This window comes from Glycine soja, chromosome 7 (assembly GCF_004193775.1).
Source record: "Glycine soja cultivar W05 chromosome 7, ASM419377v2, whole genome shotgun sequence".
NCBI classification, from domain to species: Eukaryota; Viridiplantae; Streptophyta; class Magnoliopsida; order Fabales; family Fabaceae; genus Glycine; species Glycine soja.
In genome coordinates, this window is record NC_041008.1 from 43,440 (window position 1) to 61,590 (window position 18,151).

An 18,151-nucleotide genomic window follows, 5' to 3' on the forward strand; every position below is an offset into this window, starting at 1 on the left:
CTCGGGCATAGGTATACTAACAATTTTCATATTGAGATAAAAGTTATTGCAAGTCTTGTGTCATTGGAAGTCACTGTTGGCGTAAAGCCACTAATTTATTTTCATAAGATTAATATCGACGTTCGCACAATGGTTGTTGTACCATGTTAAGGAAATTGTATATGTTGATTGCTCATATGATAAAAATCTCCATGGAGTTGGGAATGCATACATGACATTACTGGTTTACATTGTTTAGGCATATGTTGGTGATTGTCACAATGAAATGTATTTCACTATATATTATTATTGTTTACCTTTGTGGATATGGTATTGTGGATTTAATGTTTTATTAGAAATTCATGTGTGGTGTAAGTTTATCCTTGCATTGCTTGTTTGTATGTGTTTGACCATGATGATTGCAATTCTACACAGGAGTAAAAGGTAGCTATCATGGGATCAAGTTATTCACAATTGAAGTTACATGAGTTATGTTTTTTCTGTTTCTTCTCATTTTTTATATCATTCGAGTTTTTAGTTGAAAGTAAGATGTAGTTGTGACCAACAAAAAGGAAATGAGTAATAATGTATTCCTTCCCTTTTTATTGTATGCATTTATTGATTGGTACATTTATAATTATAAACACATATCCCTTGCCTTTTTGAGATACATCTAACTTATTGGTATGTGATTTTGCTGAATTTGGTATGTGGTTACTTTGTACCATTATCATAAGACATGATATATAATTATATATGTGATGTATGAATTTTTTTGAAATAGTTTATATATATCAATATTTCAATTATGATTGATGAATGTTGTGAATTGAACGACTAGTCGACTAGTAATATTATGTGAAAAATTTACATATGTTTTTGTAAATAGTTATAATGATTTTCAACTAAAATAAATATTTTTATAAATAATAGTTAGGTTGTCATGTGATGACACATGTTGTTATATTATCAATTGAATTCTAATTATATATATATATATATATATATATATGAGATAATAACCTTCAATTAAATATTTTTTTAATTAAATATTTATAAAATAATTTGAATTATGAATAGTACTGATCGACTTAATTTGCATATATTGTAATTTTGAATTAAAATATATATTAATACTAAATTAATCTAAAATCAAAATATATTAATCATAATTAATATATATATATATATATATATATATATATATATTATGTTTTTATTTTTAAATTTTTGTGATATTAAGTTAGTTTATTAAATATTAAAATAAAAATATTTTTAAATATTAAAATAATTATTTAATATTGCAAATTTTATATCATAAAATCAATTTTATAATGAAACCTACCTAGTTTTTAAATACCTAAATAACTGGATATTAAAAAAAAACTAACAACATCTAAATGAATTGTTAATACCGAGAGATCTAATTCAATCGATTATGGGTTATTTTAAACGTGTGAATAAGGGAAATCATTCTAGTTTTGTGGTAGATTAATATCTTTTCCGGTAAAAAAAAAACAAATAAAGCCTTTTTAATTGAGTCTAAACTCCGTAACGGAAATCATTCTAGTTTTGTAGTAGACCAATATCTTTTTCGATCCCGTCTTTCTTATGGTTTTTCCTTATATTTATTTAGCGATTCTTTTTGTTTCTGTTATTATAGTTCATTCGTGGCAAAATTCCGCACGTGCCATTGGTTGGAAACGGTGTCACCGACCTTTCTCTTTCTCCACGGCTAAAGCATCGTGAATCTTCGTCGGCGTGGTCGTCGATAATTTGGGGGTTCCTTTCCAATTCCAAATTGCGATATCGAACTCGTGCTTGGTTTGCACTCGATTGTTCACCGTTTTAGGTTCGTCGTAACCCATCAATCCGTTAGGGTTTCCGTGTTCCTTAACATATATTTATTGATTCGATTCGGTACTTAGGGTTTCTCGCTGTACTCATGTTTGATTGAATTTGTATAATATGAATTTAATCTTTCAGTTGTCAGTTTTTAGCAGAAGGGGATCAACGTAGCGTGATTCTGTAGACCTCCCCTTTTTTTATAATTTAGGAAAAATTATAAAAATTGCTTGCATTCAATATCATATGCCTTTTCTTGCTCTTGATGATATAGGTTTCTTCGTATTTCATTTCCTTCATGCCCTTTGTGTGCCGCTAATGACATTGTTGTCCGTTGATTTACATTCAAATGGATGTTGGCATTGAATTCGCATGTTATCGGTGTGTTTGGTTTGTACCCTGATTACAGGGGTCTGGTACGGATTCAGTGCTAGCTGATGGTGGAATCCAGTTACATTTTTGAGTTATGTGAAAAATAAAGAAGATGAAACTGCAGGCACATATTCCGGGGGAGATGTCAGGACAGGTACCTAATCAAGCAGGGTCTCAATTGTCTGGTCTGACCCAACTGAATGGGAATGCACTCACTCATCAGATGCCACCTTTAGGGGGTGTACCGCGTTCAACAATTAATATGGATCCTGAATTTCTTAGAGCTCGCACTTTTATTCAAGAGAAGATGTAAGCATTTTTTTTCCATTTGTTTAACTGCACTCTTTCAGGGGTAACTTGACTTCGTTGATTCTTAATTAGGATTTTTATCTGTAGGCATATAAGAAGTGGATATTGATATTTTTGTTAAAACTAACTGCAAACATGCTAGCATAAACTCAACAATGATAGCCAGTACTTATTATTCAATATATATATTTATCTTTGCAGACCAAAAAAAACAAACAATGATAGCCAGTGTATAGATAGGTTCATAAACGAAATTGATAGTTGGAATTATCTGAAAACAGAAATGAAAGGAAACTAATTTTTTTGACACTTGATCATTATTATTAATTATCTTTTATGTGCCAGTGTATCTGTGTATGCTTTGTGGCTCACTTGCATGGACTAGCTGAATATTTAAGCTAACCTATAATAATTTAATGCAATAATTTTCATAATTTTATTGAGAATCTAAGAACCTGCAGTGAGTGGAACAGTATTTGCAACTTGCTTGACTACATTGAGTCACACCATGCTTCTTTATCTTCCACTTTATAATTTATGGCCTAACTTTGTATGTGTGGCTATATCATTCTATCAAAGTTGTTGCTACGGGATACCTGCAGTGTAGATGCCATCAAGTGAATTAGATTACTGCCTCTATGTTTTATTATGTGCTAATTTTCTCACCTGCACTGTTTTTTTGACTTAAAAATAGTATATATATATATATATAATGTGTGCATATGATAAACTACAACTACAATAGTTTTTTCATTCTCATCAGTAGATATTTTGTTTTACCTTCCAGCTTTGATATGTTGTTGCAACGACAACAGCTGCCAGTTACAGATGTACAGAGAAGGAAGCTTAAGGATCTTGCAAACCGCTTGGAGGAGGGCATGTTAAAAGCTGCTCTCTCTAAGGTTTCTTCTGGTCCTGTACTTATGTTTCTTATCCAGTTTCCATTATTTGGAAGGATCTAAATCTTGTTTGTGATTTTAAACACTAGAGATTTCTGATTCTGGAAATAATAACATGGAACCTTCAAACTTATTCCTTAATTTAAATACTATATTTGTGTTGATAATGCCTTGGACTTATCTTTCAGGAGGATTACATGAACTTGGATACACTGGAGAGTCGTTTATCTAATTTCCTCCGACGAGCATCTATGAATAATCACAACCAACAATATCCGCAGCGTGTTAACTCTTCTCCAATTGGTACAATGATACCAACCCCTGGTATGTCACATGTTCCAAATTCAAGCATGATGGTTGCATCTTCTATGGATGCCTCTGTGATTTCTGCCAGTGGGCGTAATAGCATAGCATCAACATCTTTCAATAGTGTAAACATGTTACCAGCTGGTGGTATGCTTGGCAGTACCTTAAATAGATTTGATGGTAATATTAGGTGTTATCATTCTTCACCAATCCTTTTGCTTTTCTTTTCTTGTCCTTCATTGTAGAGTCAATGTTTGCAGGTTTGTCTAATGGCTATCAGCAGTCTTCTACCAGCTTTTCTGCTGCCTCAGGGGGGAACATTTCATCAATGGGGGTGCAGAGAATTGCTAGCCAGATGATTCCCACTCCTGGATTCACAGTCAGCAGTAATCACTCACACATGAATATAGATTCTAATAATACTAATGGTGGTGCCTTTTCCAGTGTAGAGTCTACTATGGTACCACTGTCACAGCTACAGCAGCAGAAGCAGCATGTTGGTGGCCAAAATAGTCATGTATTGCAGAACCTCAGTGGCCAAATGGGTAGTGGAATGAGATCTGGTTTACTACAGAAGCCATTTGCAAACTCAAATGGTGCTATAAGTAGTGGATCAGGCTTGATTGGAAATAATATACAGCTTACAAATGAACCTGGCACTTCTTCTGACAGCTATGCCTCAACTTATGCTAATTCCCCTAAACACTTGCAGCAGCCCTTCGATCAAAAACAGAAACCAGTAGTGCAGGGTAATATTTCTTACTCCTTTCTTCTCTATTTTATCAAAGAATGATCCTAAGACCTTTACCTCCAAACCAGCACCTGTGTTAAGTTGCATAACTTTTTTGGCTATTTTGTTGTTTGTTGGGTGAGTATATATATGTGTGTCTATATGCATTGTGAATGTTCTGTATTTTTGCCTTAGAAATTGACATGTCTCAGAAAGGATAACAATTCTATTGTCAGGTGATGGATATGGAATGAATAATGTTGACAATTTTGCTTCTGGAAACTTTTATACATCTGCGACATCCTCTGGGTCTATGATGAACAATCAGAACACTAATTCAGTTAAATTACCATCAATGCCCAAAATTAGCTCATTGATGAATAGTCACTCAAATTTGCACGGTATGCAGCAGGCTGCTCATATAAAGTCCCAACCAACTAACCAGCTAGATAAGTTGAATTTTCAGTCTTCATTGACTTCAAGAGATGGCCTTCTGCATTCTCAACAGCAGTATCAGCAAAGGCCTCAACAATTGCAGCAGCCAGATCAGTATGCACAACAGCAATTTCAATCTATGCAAAGTCAACAGCCTCCACATGTGATCAACAGTGACACATTCAGTCAGTCTCTGCTATCTTCCAATCTAGAAAACCGAGTGAAGCCTGAACCTGGAATTGAACATCATAAAGAAGTGCCTAATTCTCATGTCTCTGAACAGTTTCACATATCTGAGATGCAGAGTCAGTTCCATCAGAACTCATCTGAAGATTGCTCTAGGGGTGCTCAATATCTTCCATTCCCATCTGGTCACCATGATTTATTGTCATCAACACCTCAAATTTCACAACAAATGTTGCACCAGCATCAATTGGTTGCAGAGTCTCAAAATAATTTCAACAAATCTGTAATTCTAAACCAATGGCCTCAATCACAAGATTGTAACCACATACCTGACAGTATTTCACATGATCAACATCTCCACATGGATTTTCATCAAAGAATATCTGGGCAAGATGAAGCTCAATGCAATAATTTATCGTCAGATGGATCTATTATTGGTCGAGCTGTTCTTTCTAGAGGCTCAGCTGAGCAACTGGACTCTGGAAATGCTATAAAAAAGGCGCACAGGAATCAACAGAGGTGGCTTTTATTTCTACTTCATGCACGACGGTGTTCTGCCCCTGAAGGACGATGCAAAGAACGCTTTTGTTCTAATGCACAGAAGTTATGCAAGCACTTAGATAGATGCACCCTGCGCCATTGCCAATATCCTCGTTGCCATCATACCAGGGTGTTGCTTCATCATTTCATAAACTGCAAGGATCCATGTTGCCCTGTTTGTGTTTTTGTGAGAAAGTATCGACGTGCATTTCAACTCAAGCCTCAGATTCAGCCGGAACCTGAATCCAGCTTGCCAACTGCAGTGAATGGATCCTGTAAACCTTACAATATTGTAGGCACATCGCCTAGATTGATCTCGAAGCCTCCATTAGTTGTTGAAACTTCCGAGGACTTGCACCCATCTATAAAACGTATAAAGATTGAGCATTGTGCCCAGCCTATTAATCCTGAAAATGACCATTCTGCTTCATCTTTTACAGAAAATTGTGAATCTGTTGTTTCCAGGGATGCTCAGTCTCAACCCCAAGCTTATCCCAATATTGAGAAGTCTATCTCAATCGAATCTGAGCTTACAGAAGTTAAGGCTGAAGCTCCTGCACATGTGGTACATGAAAAATTAAGTGAGATGAAAATGGATAACAATAATGCAGATGATAAAATGCCTATTGCTGAACCTGTCAAATATGATGAACCTGCTAATTTAGCTAGGCCTGAAAATATAAAAACTGAGAAAGAAACTGGACAAGACAGGAAAGAAAATGTTGTGCAGACATCTGAAAATGCAGCTGGAACCAAGTCTGGCAAGCCAAAAATAAAAGGAGTCTCATTAACTGAATTATTTACTCCAGAGCAAGTCAGGGAACATATCACTGGCCTCAGGCAATGGGTTGGCCAGGTAAGTCTTTGTATTCTTGTGCCATTTTTCATTGGAAAAGTATAATTTAGTTCATTAGTTAAATAATACTACATTATCTGTACTAGTGTACTGTAAACCTGTTCCATTGTACTTTAAAATCTATTTAATATGTTTCTTCTTGATAATAGTTTGCATATCTATTGTTTCTATCAATACACTGACCTTCTGTATGTTAGTTGAAATATGATTTGGACCTTCTGTAAGTATTTGTTAACAGGCATGTAATTCTTCAGTGACCTCAGGTTTTATTGCACGTCCTTTACTCAAAGGACAGCAGTAACTGGAAAAATCTCTAGCTCAAAGAAATTTTTTAGTTGTACTGTTGTCTAACACTAAATCAAATGAGACAGAATGAGAATGTTTTTGGCATCACAACAATGGACAACTTTTATATTTTAATTTATAATTTAAAATTTAAAAAAGGAAAATTTATTAGAATGAGTACAAAAAACGTTATACTAGAACTCCTTTCCCTCTACAACTCTTAATGGGATTCCTTGAAAGGAAGCATGTGCTGAAACATGGAGAGACTGATAAAAATTTCATACCAAGGCGAATCTAGGGATAATTATTTTTCTTTGTAGATGTAGTAGGCATTTTGCTCCAGCCAAAGAGACCAAAAAACATTATAGAAAGCATATTTCTCTAACAACATGCCCTCCTTTCTCTGACCAAAGCCTGTGAATGTAGTTTAGAGAAAGTACTTCTATCTTCGTGTGCATTCCCTAGATTCACCAGATGAAGTCCACTCCAAATGTATCGGCTGGACAAAATTTGAACTATGCTTATTACGATATTCAAGAACTTATATTCCTGATTAATCACTATCACATACTTTTAAATAAACTTTGCTGTCTGTCTCTTTAAGTCTTTTTTTATGGTCTACTGCTGTTTGATTTTTATGCATGAGACACCTATTATATATTCCATAAATTGAATCTTTTAATGCAGATGAGACATCTCTCATCTATTCCATTACTTGAATATTTTATCAATCTGATCTGGTCATTTTTGTGGAAATGTGATTTCTTATAATTTGTGCCTAGAAGCTTGATTTACATGATGCATTCAACTTCATAAAATGCCATTTTCATAATATTGTGCATACAACAAACCATAAAGACTAATTCAACCATTATATTTATTGTATCTAAATGTTCAGCTAAAGTGGTTAGTCCAAATACATGGTTGTTACTGTAGACTTTAAATTTTATTTTCCTATCATCTTGCTATTTAACATCCTAGGTTGTGTTATTTTCCTAAGCCTAAATTTTAAGGTTTGGGTAAGCATTATATTGTTCATTTGGTATATTTCCCACATAATATTTCTCTATTTATCCACAAGTTGTCATAACATCATCTTCTTGTGACAGAGCAAGTCAAAAGCAGAGAAGAATCAAGCAATGGAGCATTCAATGAGTGAGAACTCCTGCCAATTGTGTGCTGTAGAGAAGCTTACCTTTGAACCACCGCCTATTTATTGCACAACTTGTGGGGTTCGCATTAAACGAAATAATATGTATTATACCACGGGCACCGGTGACACACGGCATTATTTTTGTCTTCCATGCTATAATGATGCTCGTACAGAGAACATCATTGTTGATGGGACTCCCATTGCCAAATCAAGATTGGAAAAGAAGAAGAATGATGAGGAAACTGAGGAATGGGTATGTTAAGTGTGCCATATGTGTCATTTGGTTGTTCAGCTAAGTTTTTTTGTTTTATTAACCATCTATTCTCTGTGTGCAGTGGGTTCAATGTGATAAATGTGAAGCATGGCAACATCAAATTTGTGCTTTATTTAATGGCAGAAGAAATGATGGTGGACAAGCTGAATATACTTGCCCTAACTGCTATATTCAAGAGGTAGAAAGAGGAGAGCGCAAGCCCTTACCGCAAAGTGCTGTTCTTGGAGCCAAGGATTTGCCGAGAACTATTCTCAGTGATCACATAGAACAGCGATTATTTAAACGGCTAAAGCAAGAAAGACAAGAAAGGGCAAGGCTTCAAGGAAAAAGTTATGATGAGGTGATTCTTGTATTGGTTGGCAGAAATAAGTTTGGTTCACTTTATTATTTCATTGTTTATTTTCTTTAGTATATTTGATAAATGGGGGAAAGGTGTATATTAGCTGTTAGTTAGTTAGGATAGCTAGGATAACTAACTGTTAGATAGTTAGAACTAACTGTTAGTTAGTTAAGAAACTATAAATAGTCAATTAGAGGGAAGTTAGAATGAGGGAGTAGGAAGTGGAGGGTGGTGAGACCTCGAAACTCACTTTGTATTTTGTCTTGGGTGTTGGAAGCACCACCATAATAATACAATCTTTTTCTCTGTTTCTGGTCCAGTTCTATCAACTGGTATCAGAGCTCCGATCTAGGAGCGCATAATTGTTAATGGTGATGAAGGCAAATGCAAGAATGGAGATGCGCATGGAAGCCATGGAGAAAGCGATGGAAGAGAATCGCGAAGCAGTGGAATCACGGTTGAGTTCGATCGAAGGGATGATACAAAGGTTGGCAGCAACATGGGAGAAAAAATCTCCTACTGCAAACATTCACACAGCTGACATGAGCGGAGGAAATGAAGGCACTGCGTCACATGACGGCAATTGGTGGAGTAATTTGGAAATGCCCATATTTGACGGTGAGGATCCTATGGGCTGGTTGACAAAGATCGAAAGATATTTCCGGTTGCGCGTTGTAAGGGAAGAGGACAAGCTAGAGGTTGTAATGGTCGCGATGGATGGGGAAGCTTTGGATTGGTTCCAATGGTGGGAATCTTGGAATCCAAACCACTCTTGGGATGGATTCAAGATTGTTGACACCCAAAGTTTTCAAGCTTCTAGCTTGGGAAATCCTTTTCAAGCGTTGCTGGCACTGGAACAAGAAGAGACAGTGTAAGGATTCATAGGCCAATTTGAGATGTGCGTTGGAATGGTGAAGGGGTTGGAGGAGCCATTTCTAGTGGAAGTGTTCCTCAAGGGGTTAAAGGAGGAGATTAGCACTGAGTTAAGGCTTCATGAACCAAAGACTTGATAGAAGCTATGGTTAAGGCTCGAAGAATGGAGGATAAGAACAGAGTTTTAGGGATATTACCCTTGAGTAATAGCCAGGGGTATAATTTGCAGAAACCCAGTTATTTGGGTCAGAAATTTTTAAGGGATTGACAGCCAGCAAATAGTAAGGTAGCTGATCCTACTAATGTTGCTAAAACAGGATCCAGTGGATGGCAAGGTAGAAGAATCTTCCATAATTTGTCACCCGCGGAAGTAAATGAGAAAATGAGGAAAGGAGAATGTTTCACCTGTGAAGAAAAGTATAATCCCGCTCGCGTGTGTAAGAATAAACAGTTCAGATTGATGATTATGGAAGAAGAGGATGAAGGGGAGACCCTTGCTTATGAAATGCAGGCTGTTTTCCTCAACTTGACCTTGAGGACAAGGTCCATCTTGAATGGGGGGTATTGATAGATGGGGGAAAGGTGTATGTTAGCTATCAGTTAGTTAGGATAACTAACTGTTAGTTAAGAAACTATAAATAGTCAATTAGAGGGAAGTTAGAATGAGGGAGTAGGAAGTGGAGGGTGGTGAGACATCGAAACACTTTGTATTTTGTCTTGGGTGTTGGAAGCACCCCCATAATAATACAATCTTTTCCTCTGTTTCTGGTCCAGTTCTATCAATATTTTAGTTCTTTTATCATTATTTGAAACTGATTTCTTCTTCATTCATCTTCTCTGGCTCTTTGCATTTTTTCTGTATGATTGCTTCTGGTTCTATTGTTTTCAAACTGGGTTTTGTTTCTGTTTCCTTTGTTTGACTTGTTTGAATACTGTGCCGTGCTGGTTTGACTTGTTTTGGTGCTCTTCTTTGGAGTGACTTGTTATTCTGTGTTGTGCTGTGGATGATCCCACTCTGGTTTGACCTGTTTTGGTGTTGTGTTGTTGAGTGACTTGTTTGAATAAATCATCTATTTCATCCACAAATTATTAATCTCCCCCTAAATAGTCCCTAGAGTAAACAAATTATATAAGTAATCCCTAGAGTAAACAAATTATATAAGTAATCCCTCAAGTATTAGAAATCATACTAAATAGTCCCCCAAGTATTGAAAGAATCCTTCAAATTAGTCCATGGGCTTTAGCAAAATATATTAATGTAGGGACTAAATTGATGAATATTCAATACTTTAGGTCCACTTATACAATTTCATTACTTTAAGGATTATTTAGGAAAAGTGGGTAATACTTGAGGGATCAAGTTGATGGTCAACTTAGAATTGTTAGCTTGTAACTTCAGAGTTTGTAACTTATAAGTCGCATCGTGCATTTGACTTTTTATGCACTTTTTAAGTTTATTTAAATGTTAGAATAAGTTGTAGGTTATATATCTTATTTATTTTATACGCATTTATTTATAGGTTTATATATAATTCTATAGTCAGATCTAATGAACCATGTTACAATTACACAATTTTTCATGTTTCCTTACTCTTTACAATCTATGTAATATGTAAGATCTCGGTTTTGACTACCTTGGCTATAAAACTTGCAATGTTGTACGAAACTGAGTTTTTGGATAGTAAAAAGCCAACAGCAGAGGAATGTGACAGAGATGAGAATGCTGAGTTGGATGAGTGGAAATAGATAAGGATTGTGAATGCATGCATTAGAGAGAAAGGTGGGGTAGCACCTTATAGAAAAAAATGATAAAATCTTGCCTTAGGTGGTTTGAGTAGTATGGACTATGGAAAAGACCTATAGAAGCCCCACTAAGGAGAGTGTATTAGATGAAGGATAGCCCCATCGCGTTAGATGTAAAGGGAGACCAAGGAAAAAAATGGCGAAACCATTAAGAAGGATTTAGAGGTCTGTGGTTTTCATAATAGAACATTATTGCTCGATCCATGTAGCCGACTTCATTAGTGGATAAGTCTTGGTCATTGTTTTTAATTCTTTTATGCACCTGTGTATTTTTTGCTTTTAATGTTTCTTGGATATTGATTATTACACTTGTTGCTAGCATATCCTGGTTTTCTATGGATTACTAATTTCATATTCGCTTGGATGTGTTGTCAGATTCCTGGAGCTGAAGCTCTTGTTATAAGAGTTGTGTCATCTGTTGACAAAAAGTTAGAAGTGAAACCGCGGTTTCTGGAGATTTTTCAGGAAGAGAATTACCCAACAGAATTTCCATATAAATCAAAGGTGATGGGAAAGTTGATTTTATCCATCCGATTGTAATCAAATCATTAATCATGAATACTTTTGATTCCCTTAGCTTTCTATTCCAGGTAGTTTTGTTGTTTCAAAGGATAGAAGGTGTGGAAGTTTGCCTATTTGGCATGTATGTTCAAGAATTTGGATCTGAATGTCAATTTCCTAATCAGCGCCGCGTGTACCTTTCATATTTGGATTCTGTGAAGTATTTTAGGCCTGAGGTTAAAGCAGTGACGGGAGAGGCTCTTCGGACTTTTGTTTACCATGAAATTCTGGTAAATTTGGACACTAAGATCTTGCTTTGGAGCCCTTCCTTAGAGATATTCTAGTTCTGGGTTACTATCTTCCTGTAAATTATATTTGATATGAATTATTTCTTTTTAGATTGGATATCTTGAATATTGCAAGAAACGTGGTTTTACAAGCTGCTATATCTGGGCTTGTCCTCCATTAAAGGGGGAAGATTATATTTTATATTGCCATCCAGAAATTCAGAAAACCCCAAAATCCGATAAGCTACGTGAATGGTGAGCGTAATAGCTTCAGTATATACAAAATGAGAAAAAAACTTGTCTATTTATTTTCCTTGTACAATGTGATTAGGTTTATTCATCTCTAACTTCAGCATTTGTCAACATGTTTCTGCAGGTATCTGGCCATGTTAAGAAAAGCTGCGAAGGAGAATATTGTGGTCGACCTCACCAACTTATACGATCATTTCTTTGTATCTACTGGTGAATGTAGGGCTAAGGTTACTGCCGCAAGACTCCCGTATTTTGATGGTGACTACTGGCCTGGGGCTGCAGAGGATTTGATTTATCAGCTTCGCCAAGAGGAAGATGGAAGGAAACAAAATAAAAAGGGAACAACTAAAAAGACTATAACAAAAAGGGCTTTGAAAGCGTCTGGTCAGTCAGATCTTTCAGCAAATGCCTCAAAGGACCTGCTCCTTATGCACAAAGTAATTCACTATTATACATGTATAATAAACATAGTTTTGTTTTCTTGGTTAATGAGATCCCTTGCAAGTCATTTTTAAGTTTTTTGAATACATATTATATAACTAAAGTTTCAAACATCACTATTGTTTCCTTACTTTACTGCTTTCAATATTTATCTGTTAGGTTCCCTTATGTTTGATAATTTCTTATAAAATTCTGGATCTTTCTCCAGCTTGGTGAAACCATTTGCCCGATGAAGGAAGATTTTATTATGGTTCATTTGCAGCATGCATGTACTAGCTGTTGTATTTTAATGGTGTCTGGCAACCGTTGGGTTTGCAACCAGTGCAAGAATTTTCAGATTTGTGATAGGTAAGGATTGTTCAATCTTATCTCCATGATTTTGTCATGTGATGTGTTAAATTATCAAAATTATGTCTTCTTGGACTAAATGGAGTAGTCCTAAACTGAAGTCTATGAAGCACAAACATTTATCCTGATAATGTCCCCTATAATTTTAGTAAATTGCCGTGACCCCATGCCCATGTTGTGTCATATCCATACCCATATCATATTCATACACATCATATTCGTGCTTGCTAGACTACTATGTTGGTAATCTGAATGTTCTTCAAGTAGTTTTTAGTGTAAATCATCACTCATTTGGGGTCTATTTTGGTTTGAGAAAATGCTCTATATTTTCATTTTCAGTTTTCACAACTAATTACAAAATGCTGCTTTTGTTTTTACTCTGTTTCTTGCCTTCAAAGATTTGGACAAGAAACAATGAAGGTTATATTTTGTTTTCATTTTTTTCCTACACAAATCTTACGAAAATCATAAGCAAAGTAGAAACAAGGTGACATTTTTGTAATTATTTTATGGCTTTCCATTATGTGTATTTTTGCTATCTTTCTAGTACACATTTTGTGATATTTTCAGTAAGTTTGTCTTAGAAATTGGTCTTAAAGTCTAACTCAATTCCACAAAACCGGCTTGTAAGGAGAGGATTGTCCCATAGTAGTCAATCCCGGAATAGCGGAGAGCTGTCCCAAAAGTGGGATAGCGGATAGCGGGATGATCGCTATTCTAATATTTTTTTGTCCCTCAAATTTGAGGTCTTCTTTTAGTCCCTCAAATTTGTGAAATACTTTTTTAGTTCTTGAATGATTTTTGACGGTTTGGATGCACAATTTGTGGTGGCTTTTGACCACAAGAAGGACTAAAAAAAGAATCGTGACTGAAAGTACGTAAATTTTAATTTGGAGGACTAACAAAGACAAACCCCTAAATTTTGAGGGACTAAAAACATATTTAAACAAATTTGAGGCCCAACAGATGAGAAAAGAGAAAAAAAGACACCCTGAAACCCTAAGGACCCAACTGATCAGGTTTTGTTAGCCAACGTCGCCCTTGTGAAAGTAAAATGTCCCTATGGCAAAATGCAAATGGAAGAGCTGAAGGTCGGTGGTGGCATGAGGGTGGCTGGAGAGTGTCCGGTGCAGTGGATTTTGCTTGGGCTTTAGAGCTGCAACACCAAAAAAACCCGGAAGCATATTGAAAATCACAAATTGAGTTTGTGTGGCACCTTACTGCAGCAATAACAGCTGCTCTTGGGTTTATAAACTCTTTAAGCCATATCTCTAGTTGATATAGGACTAAACTACTACCTTTGATGTTGCAATTAAGGCAGCCCCCAAAGAGGACACAACTAAGGTGGGCTATAGGGATGACCACAATTAAGGCGACTTTCCAACACTCCACCTCATGCCCAAGACTACTAGCCTGGAGCATGGTAAAAGCAGTTGGCTGTTGGCCCAACAATGGATTTACCGATTTAGGATAGATTTTGATACCATCTTAGAATTTGAGCTTAAGACCTCACTCAACCTTACAAAATTGATTTGTAAGGTGATGACCGTCCAACCTTTATATCTCTAGTCGATGTAGTGACTAAACCACCACCCTTGAGACTGCAATTAAGGTACCCCCAATGAGGCCTAACTAAGGTGGGATAGGGTTGATTGCAATTTAGGTGGCTTTTCAACAGTTTGGTATACTAGAAATGTTTAAATTATGTCTATTTTTTTTTGTTAAAGCTGTTAAACTTTTATTATTTATGTTATGCAGGTTTTATAATGATGTTTTTTTCTTAACATTGTTGCCATTCATCTGCTATTATTTTCTGCTACACTATCCACCATAATGACTTGACTGATTTTGGGTTTGCTACCATCCATCATCATTCATAACACTTCAAATTATAAAAGAAATTTTACTGCAGTTTTGGACAAAATATTGAAACTGGCAGACTACCGTGGATATTTTGGAGTACCTCTGGTACTCCAATCAATATATATATTATCTTTGCCGATAAAAAAAAATTGTCTCCGTACCAAAATTTTTAGTATCTTGACATCATATCTTGTGATCTTATTAATATTTATTGTTAACATCCCTTTTTGTTATCGGTCTCCTTTTCCTTATCCCTTGCCGACTGAACCACTTCGAAATTCACCGATCAATTTTGCTAGTCACACATTCTCTGTCTTGCCTTTTCTTAGGTGTTACGAAGCAGAACTAAAGCGTGAAGAGAGAGAAAGACATCCTATTAACCAGAGGGAGAAACATACTCTTTATCCTGTAAGTAGCTGTAGCTCTAATTTTTACATGTAATATTAGTGCTTCTGTACTAGTTCATTTCTTAGTGTGCTTTGAGGAACCAAGTTGTTAGACAAATTATGGAGTTCTAAATTTGAACTGGTATATTGCGTGTTTGGTTTTAGTTATTTTACACTCAAAATGACTTTTGAGCGAGAACTCTTGAGCATTTTTTGTTTTCACTTTTCTTAAAGCAAAATAAGCTATTCAAATACACACAATCACGCGGTAGCTCCAAGTATAAGTGAATTTTGGAATTTTTAACGTGCATCATGATGCAGGTTGAAATTACTGATGTTCCTTCTGATACAAAGGACAAAGATGATATTCTTGAGAGCGAATTCTTTGACACTAGACAGGCATTTCTGAGTCTCTGCCAGGGAAATCATTACCAGTATGATACACTAAGACGGGCCAAGCATTCCTCAATGATGGTTCTCTATCATCTTCATAATCCAACAGCTCCAGCATTTGTGACAACTTGCAATATATGTTATCTTGACATAGAAACTGGTCAAGGATGGCGCTGTGAGGTTTGCCCTGAGTATGATGTATGCAATGCTTGTTATCAAAAGGATGGAGGTATTGATCATCCTCATAAGTTGACAAATCATCCATCCATGGTGGATCGTGATGCTCAGAACAAAGAAGCAAGGCAGCATCGAGTATCGCAGGTGTTGTACAAGATTGTATTTTTAGCTCCTATAGACTGTCTTATGATAATGCACTTCTCCTGTGAAATTTTAACACGACAAAGTCGTGTTTATCTCTTTCTTGATATCACATTAAATAGGGAGAGAGATAGACACAAGATTTGAGCATGATCTTCCTTGTACTTGAGAGGATCCATTCCTTTGTCTTACATAGCATCGAATCTGGTCATATCTCAGTTGTTTATTTTGTATGTCAAATAAGGCAATCGTATATTCACATGTAATGAAATTTGAGCAAGAATAGGAGTTGCTTCGTTTGTTAAGTAAGTATAACAAGTGGAGCATGTAAAAACTATGCAAGTTAAATTTGAGTTTAAGGCTTAAGCATACAAGAAAAGCCTTACCCCCACTAGGCGAGGTTGACTACATAGATCAGAGTAGAAAATTAAGACTTTTGTTGTGTTTCATGTTTGATGATTTTCAAGGATATTGGCAAAAAAAAAGATCATCAAATGACATGATAATTCTAATATATCACAGATTTTAAAAGAATTAAGTCTCAAATTCTTCCATGGTAATTAACTGATTATTTTTTGTGGTCACTATTGTTATTAATTATTTTATTATTTATAGTCTATAAGATAAAATGTGGGAAGACGTTTGCGCATCTTTGTTAAATGGTAGTCTGTGGATTACTTCTAATACTTTTTAGAAGCATTTTGTCACTTTTTTCATTATACCATGATTTTAAATTCTTTTCTGGCTATTTCTTGCTTCTGCCATATTATCTATAGTCATAATAAATCTATCTATAATAAACCTTTCCAGCTCTTGTTTCCATCCCTTGTAATGTTTTGCGTGTGTAATATTTTGTAAAAGCATGGATATTTTGATTTTTTTTGTCTTTTCCCTTGCATTTTGGACAGACTCTGTTCTAGTATATCCAAATGTTTTTTGGCCATTCTTACACCACCTTGCTTGGTGGTTATATTGCACCTTTCTGCATACATATAGGATCTCTGATATAAATGAATTGTATAATTACAGCTACGGAAAATGCTTGATCTCCTTGTTCATGCATCCCAATGTCGTTCTGCACATTGCCAATATCCCAATTGTCGCAAGGTGAAGGGACTTTTCCGCCATGGAATGCACTGCAAAACACGAGCTTCTGGAGGTTGTGTTCTTTGCAAGAAAATGTGGTATTTGCTTCAACTTCATGCTCGTGCTTGCAAAGAATCTGAATGCCATGTACCACGTTGCAGGTTTGTAGATCAGGCATTGCCATTATTCTCGTGTTAACACTATTTTATAGATTTTGCATGTATTAATACTGTTTATTTGGGTTTAAATCAGAGATTTAAAAGAACATCTAAGGAGACTTCAGCAACAGTCTGATTCACGGCGTAGAGCTGCTGTAATGGAAATGATGAGGCAGAGAGCCGCAGAAGTTGCTAACAATGCTGGATGAGCAATTTATACTTGTAAATATGTGGCACTTTGAAGAAATGCTCTAGACAGAGGTATACCTTAGTTTCACCTATGCTCCGACAGCAGTGATTGTTTTTGTGAATGAATAGGAATAGATAGGGTACATGTAGCCTTGCGTCCATCTCAACATGTTTGTCCCAGAAAAAGATCTGAGTTCAGCCATTTAGTGCTGCTGTCCTCTTCTGCAAAGGACTAACCAGGTCCGGCGGGATATTTGGTGGTGCGTCTGTTTTTGTAATTCTTTGATTTTGTTAAGTTACTTGTTTTATGTCAGATGCCATCCTTCTTCGGTGGCGGGTGTACTATAGTCCTAAATAGGTCTCAAATTTCTTAGAAATCTTTGTGGGAGGGAGGGATGTCATCAAGTCGTTTTTAGTTGACCGTTTTAAAGATTCAATGCATTTTGTAGAATCTTTTATTTAAAGATGGAAGTAAATAATTAGAATCTTCACATAGTTCTGCTTCCTTTATGGGATAGTATCTACTGTCTCTTTTGCGTACTTTTTTATATTCAATATTGCTATTCGATTTTTTGCTATGGAAGCAATTCTGTGAATTTTTCATAATATCTTAAATTATTAGTAAATGAGATAACATGATGTGTGAAGAATGGAGCATTCGAGGTTCAGTTTGAATCGATCTAAAGTATATTTTAGAATATAAATTATTGAATCAATCTGAGTGGAAGGAGTAAAATTGTAAAA

General features: G+C 35.7%; 1 protein-coding gene across 3 annotated transcripts; it reads left to right on the forward strand.

Moving 5' to 3' along the window:
- The first annotated feature begins 1,592 nt into the window (after positions 1–1,592).
- Positions 1,593–17,917, forward strand: LOC114417859 (histone acetyltransferase HAC1-like). Of its 3 annotated transcripts, none has more exons than XM_028382879.1 (17): positions 1,593–1,831; positions 2,234–2,505; positions 3,293–3,407; positions 3,593–3,890; positions 3,971–4,459; positions 4,677–6,457; positions 7,852–8,148; positions 8,231–8,509; positions 11,561–11,689; positions 11,776–11,976; positions 12,086–12,228; positions 12,350–12,662; positions 12,875–13,014; positions 15,207–15,285; positions 15,585–15,977; positions 17,004–17,221; positions 17,313–17,917. In XM_028382879.1, the coding sequence occupies exons 2-17, from the start codon at positions 2,309–2,311 to the stop codon at positions 17,425–17,427; spliced, it is 5,187 nt and encodes a 1,728-aa protein (XP_028238680.1). In that variant the 5' UTR covers positions 1,593–1,831; positions 2,234–2,308; the 3' UTR covers positions 17,428–17,917. The 3 variants fall into 3 exon arrangements, with proteins under 3 accessions (XP_028238680.1, XP_028238682.1, XP_028238683.1); XM_028382881.1 differs by having other exon boundaries at positions 2,321–2,505; positions 17,313–17,871; XM_028382882.1 differs by having other exon boundaries at positions 1,595–1,831; positions 3,593–3,728; positions 17,313–17,871.
- The last annotated feature ends 234 nt before the right edge of the window (positions 17,918–18,151 follow it).

Bases quoted from the DNA above. Each gene is read 5' to 3' on its own strand.
- LOC114417859 (XM_028382879.1), top strand. From the start codon at position 2,309: ATGAAACTGCAGGCACATATTCCGGGGGAGATGTCAGGACAGGTACCT. The intron at 3,408-3,592 runs GTTTCTTCTGGT...CTTATCTTTCAG, and splicing joins TAAAAGCTGCTCTCTCTAAG to GAGGATTACATGAACTTGGA. The intron at 12,229-12,349 runs GTGAGCGTAATA...ATGTTTCTGCAG, and splicing joins TCCGATAAGCTACGTGAATG to GTATCTGGCCATGTTAAGAA.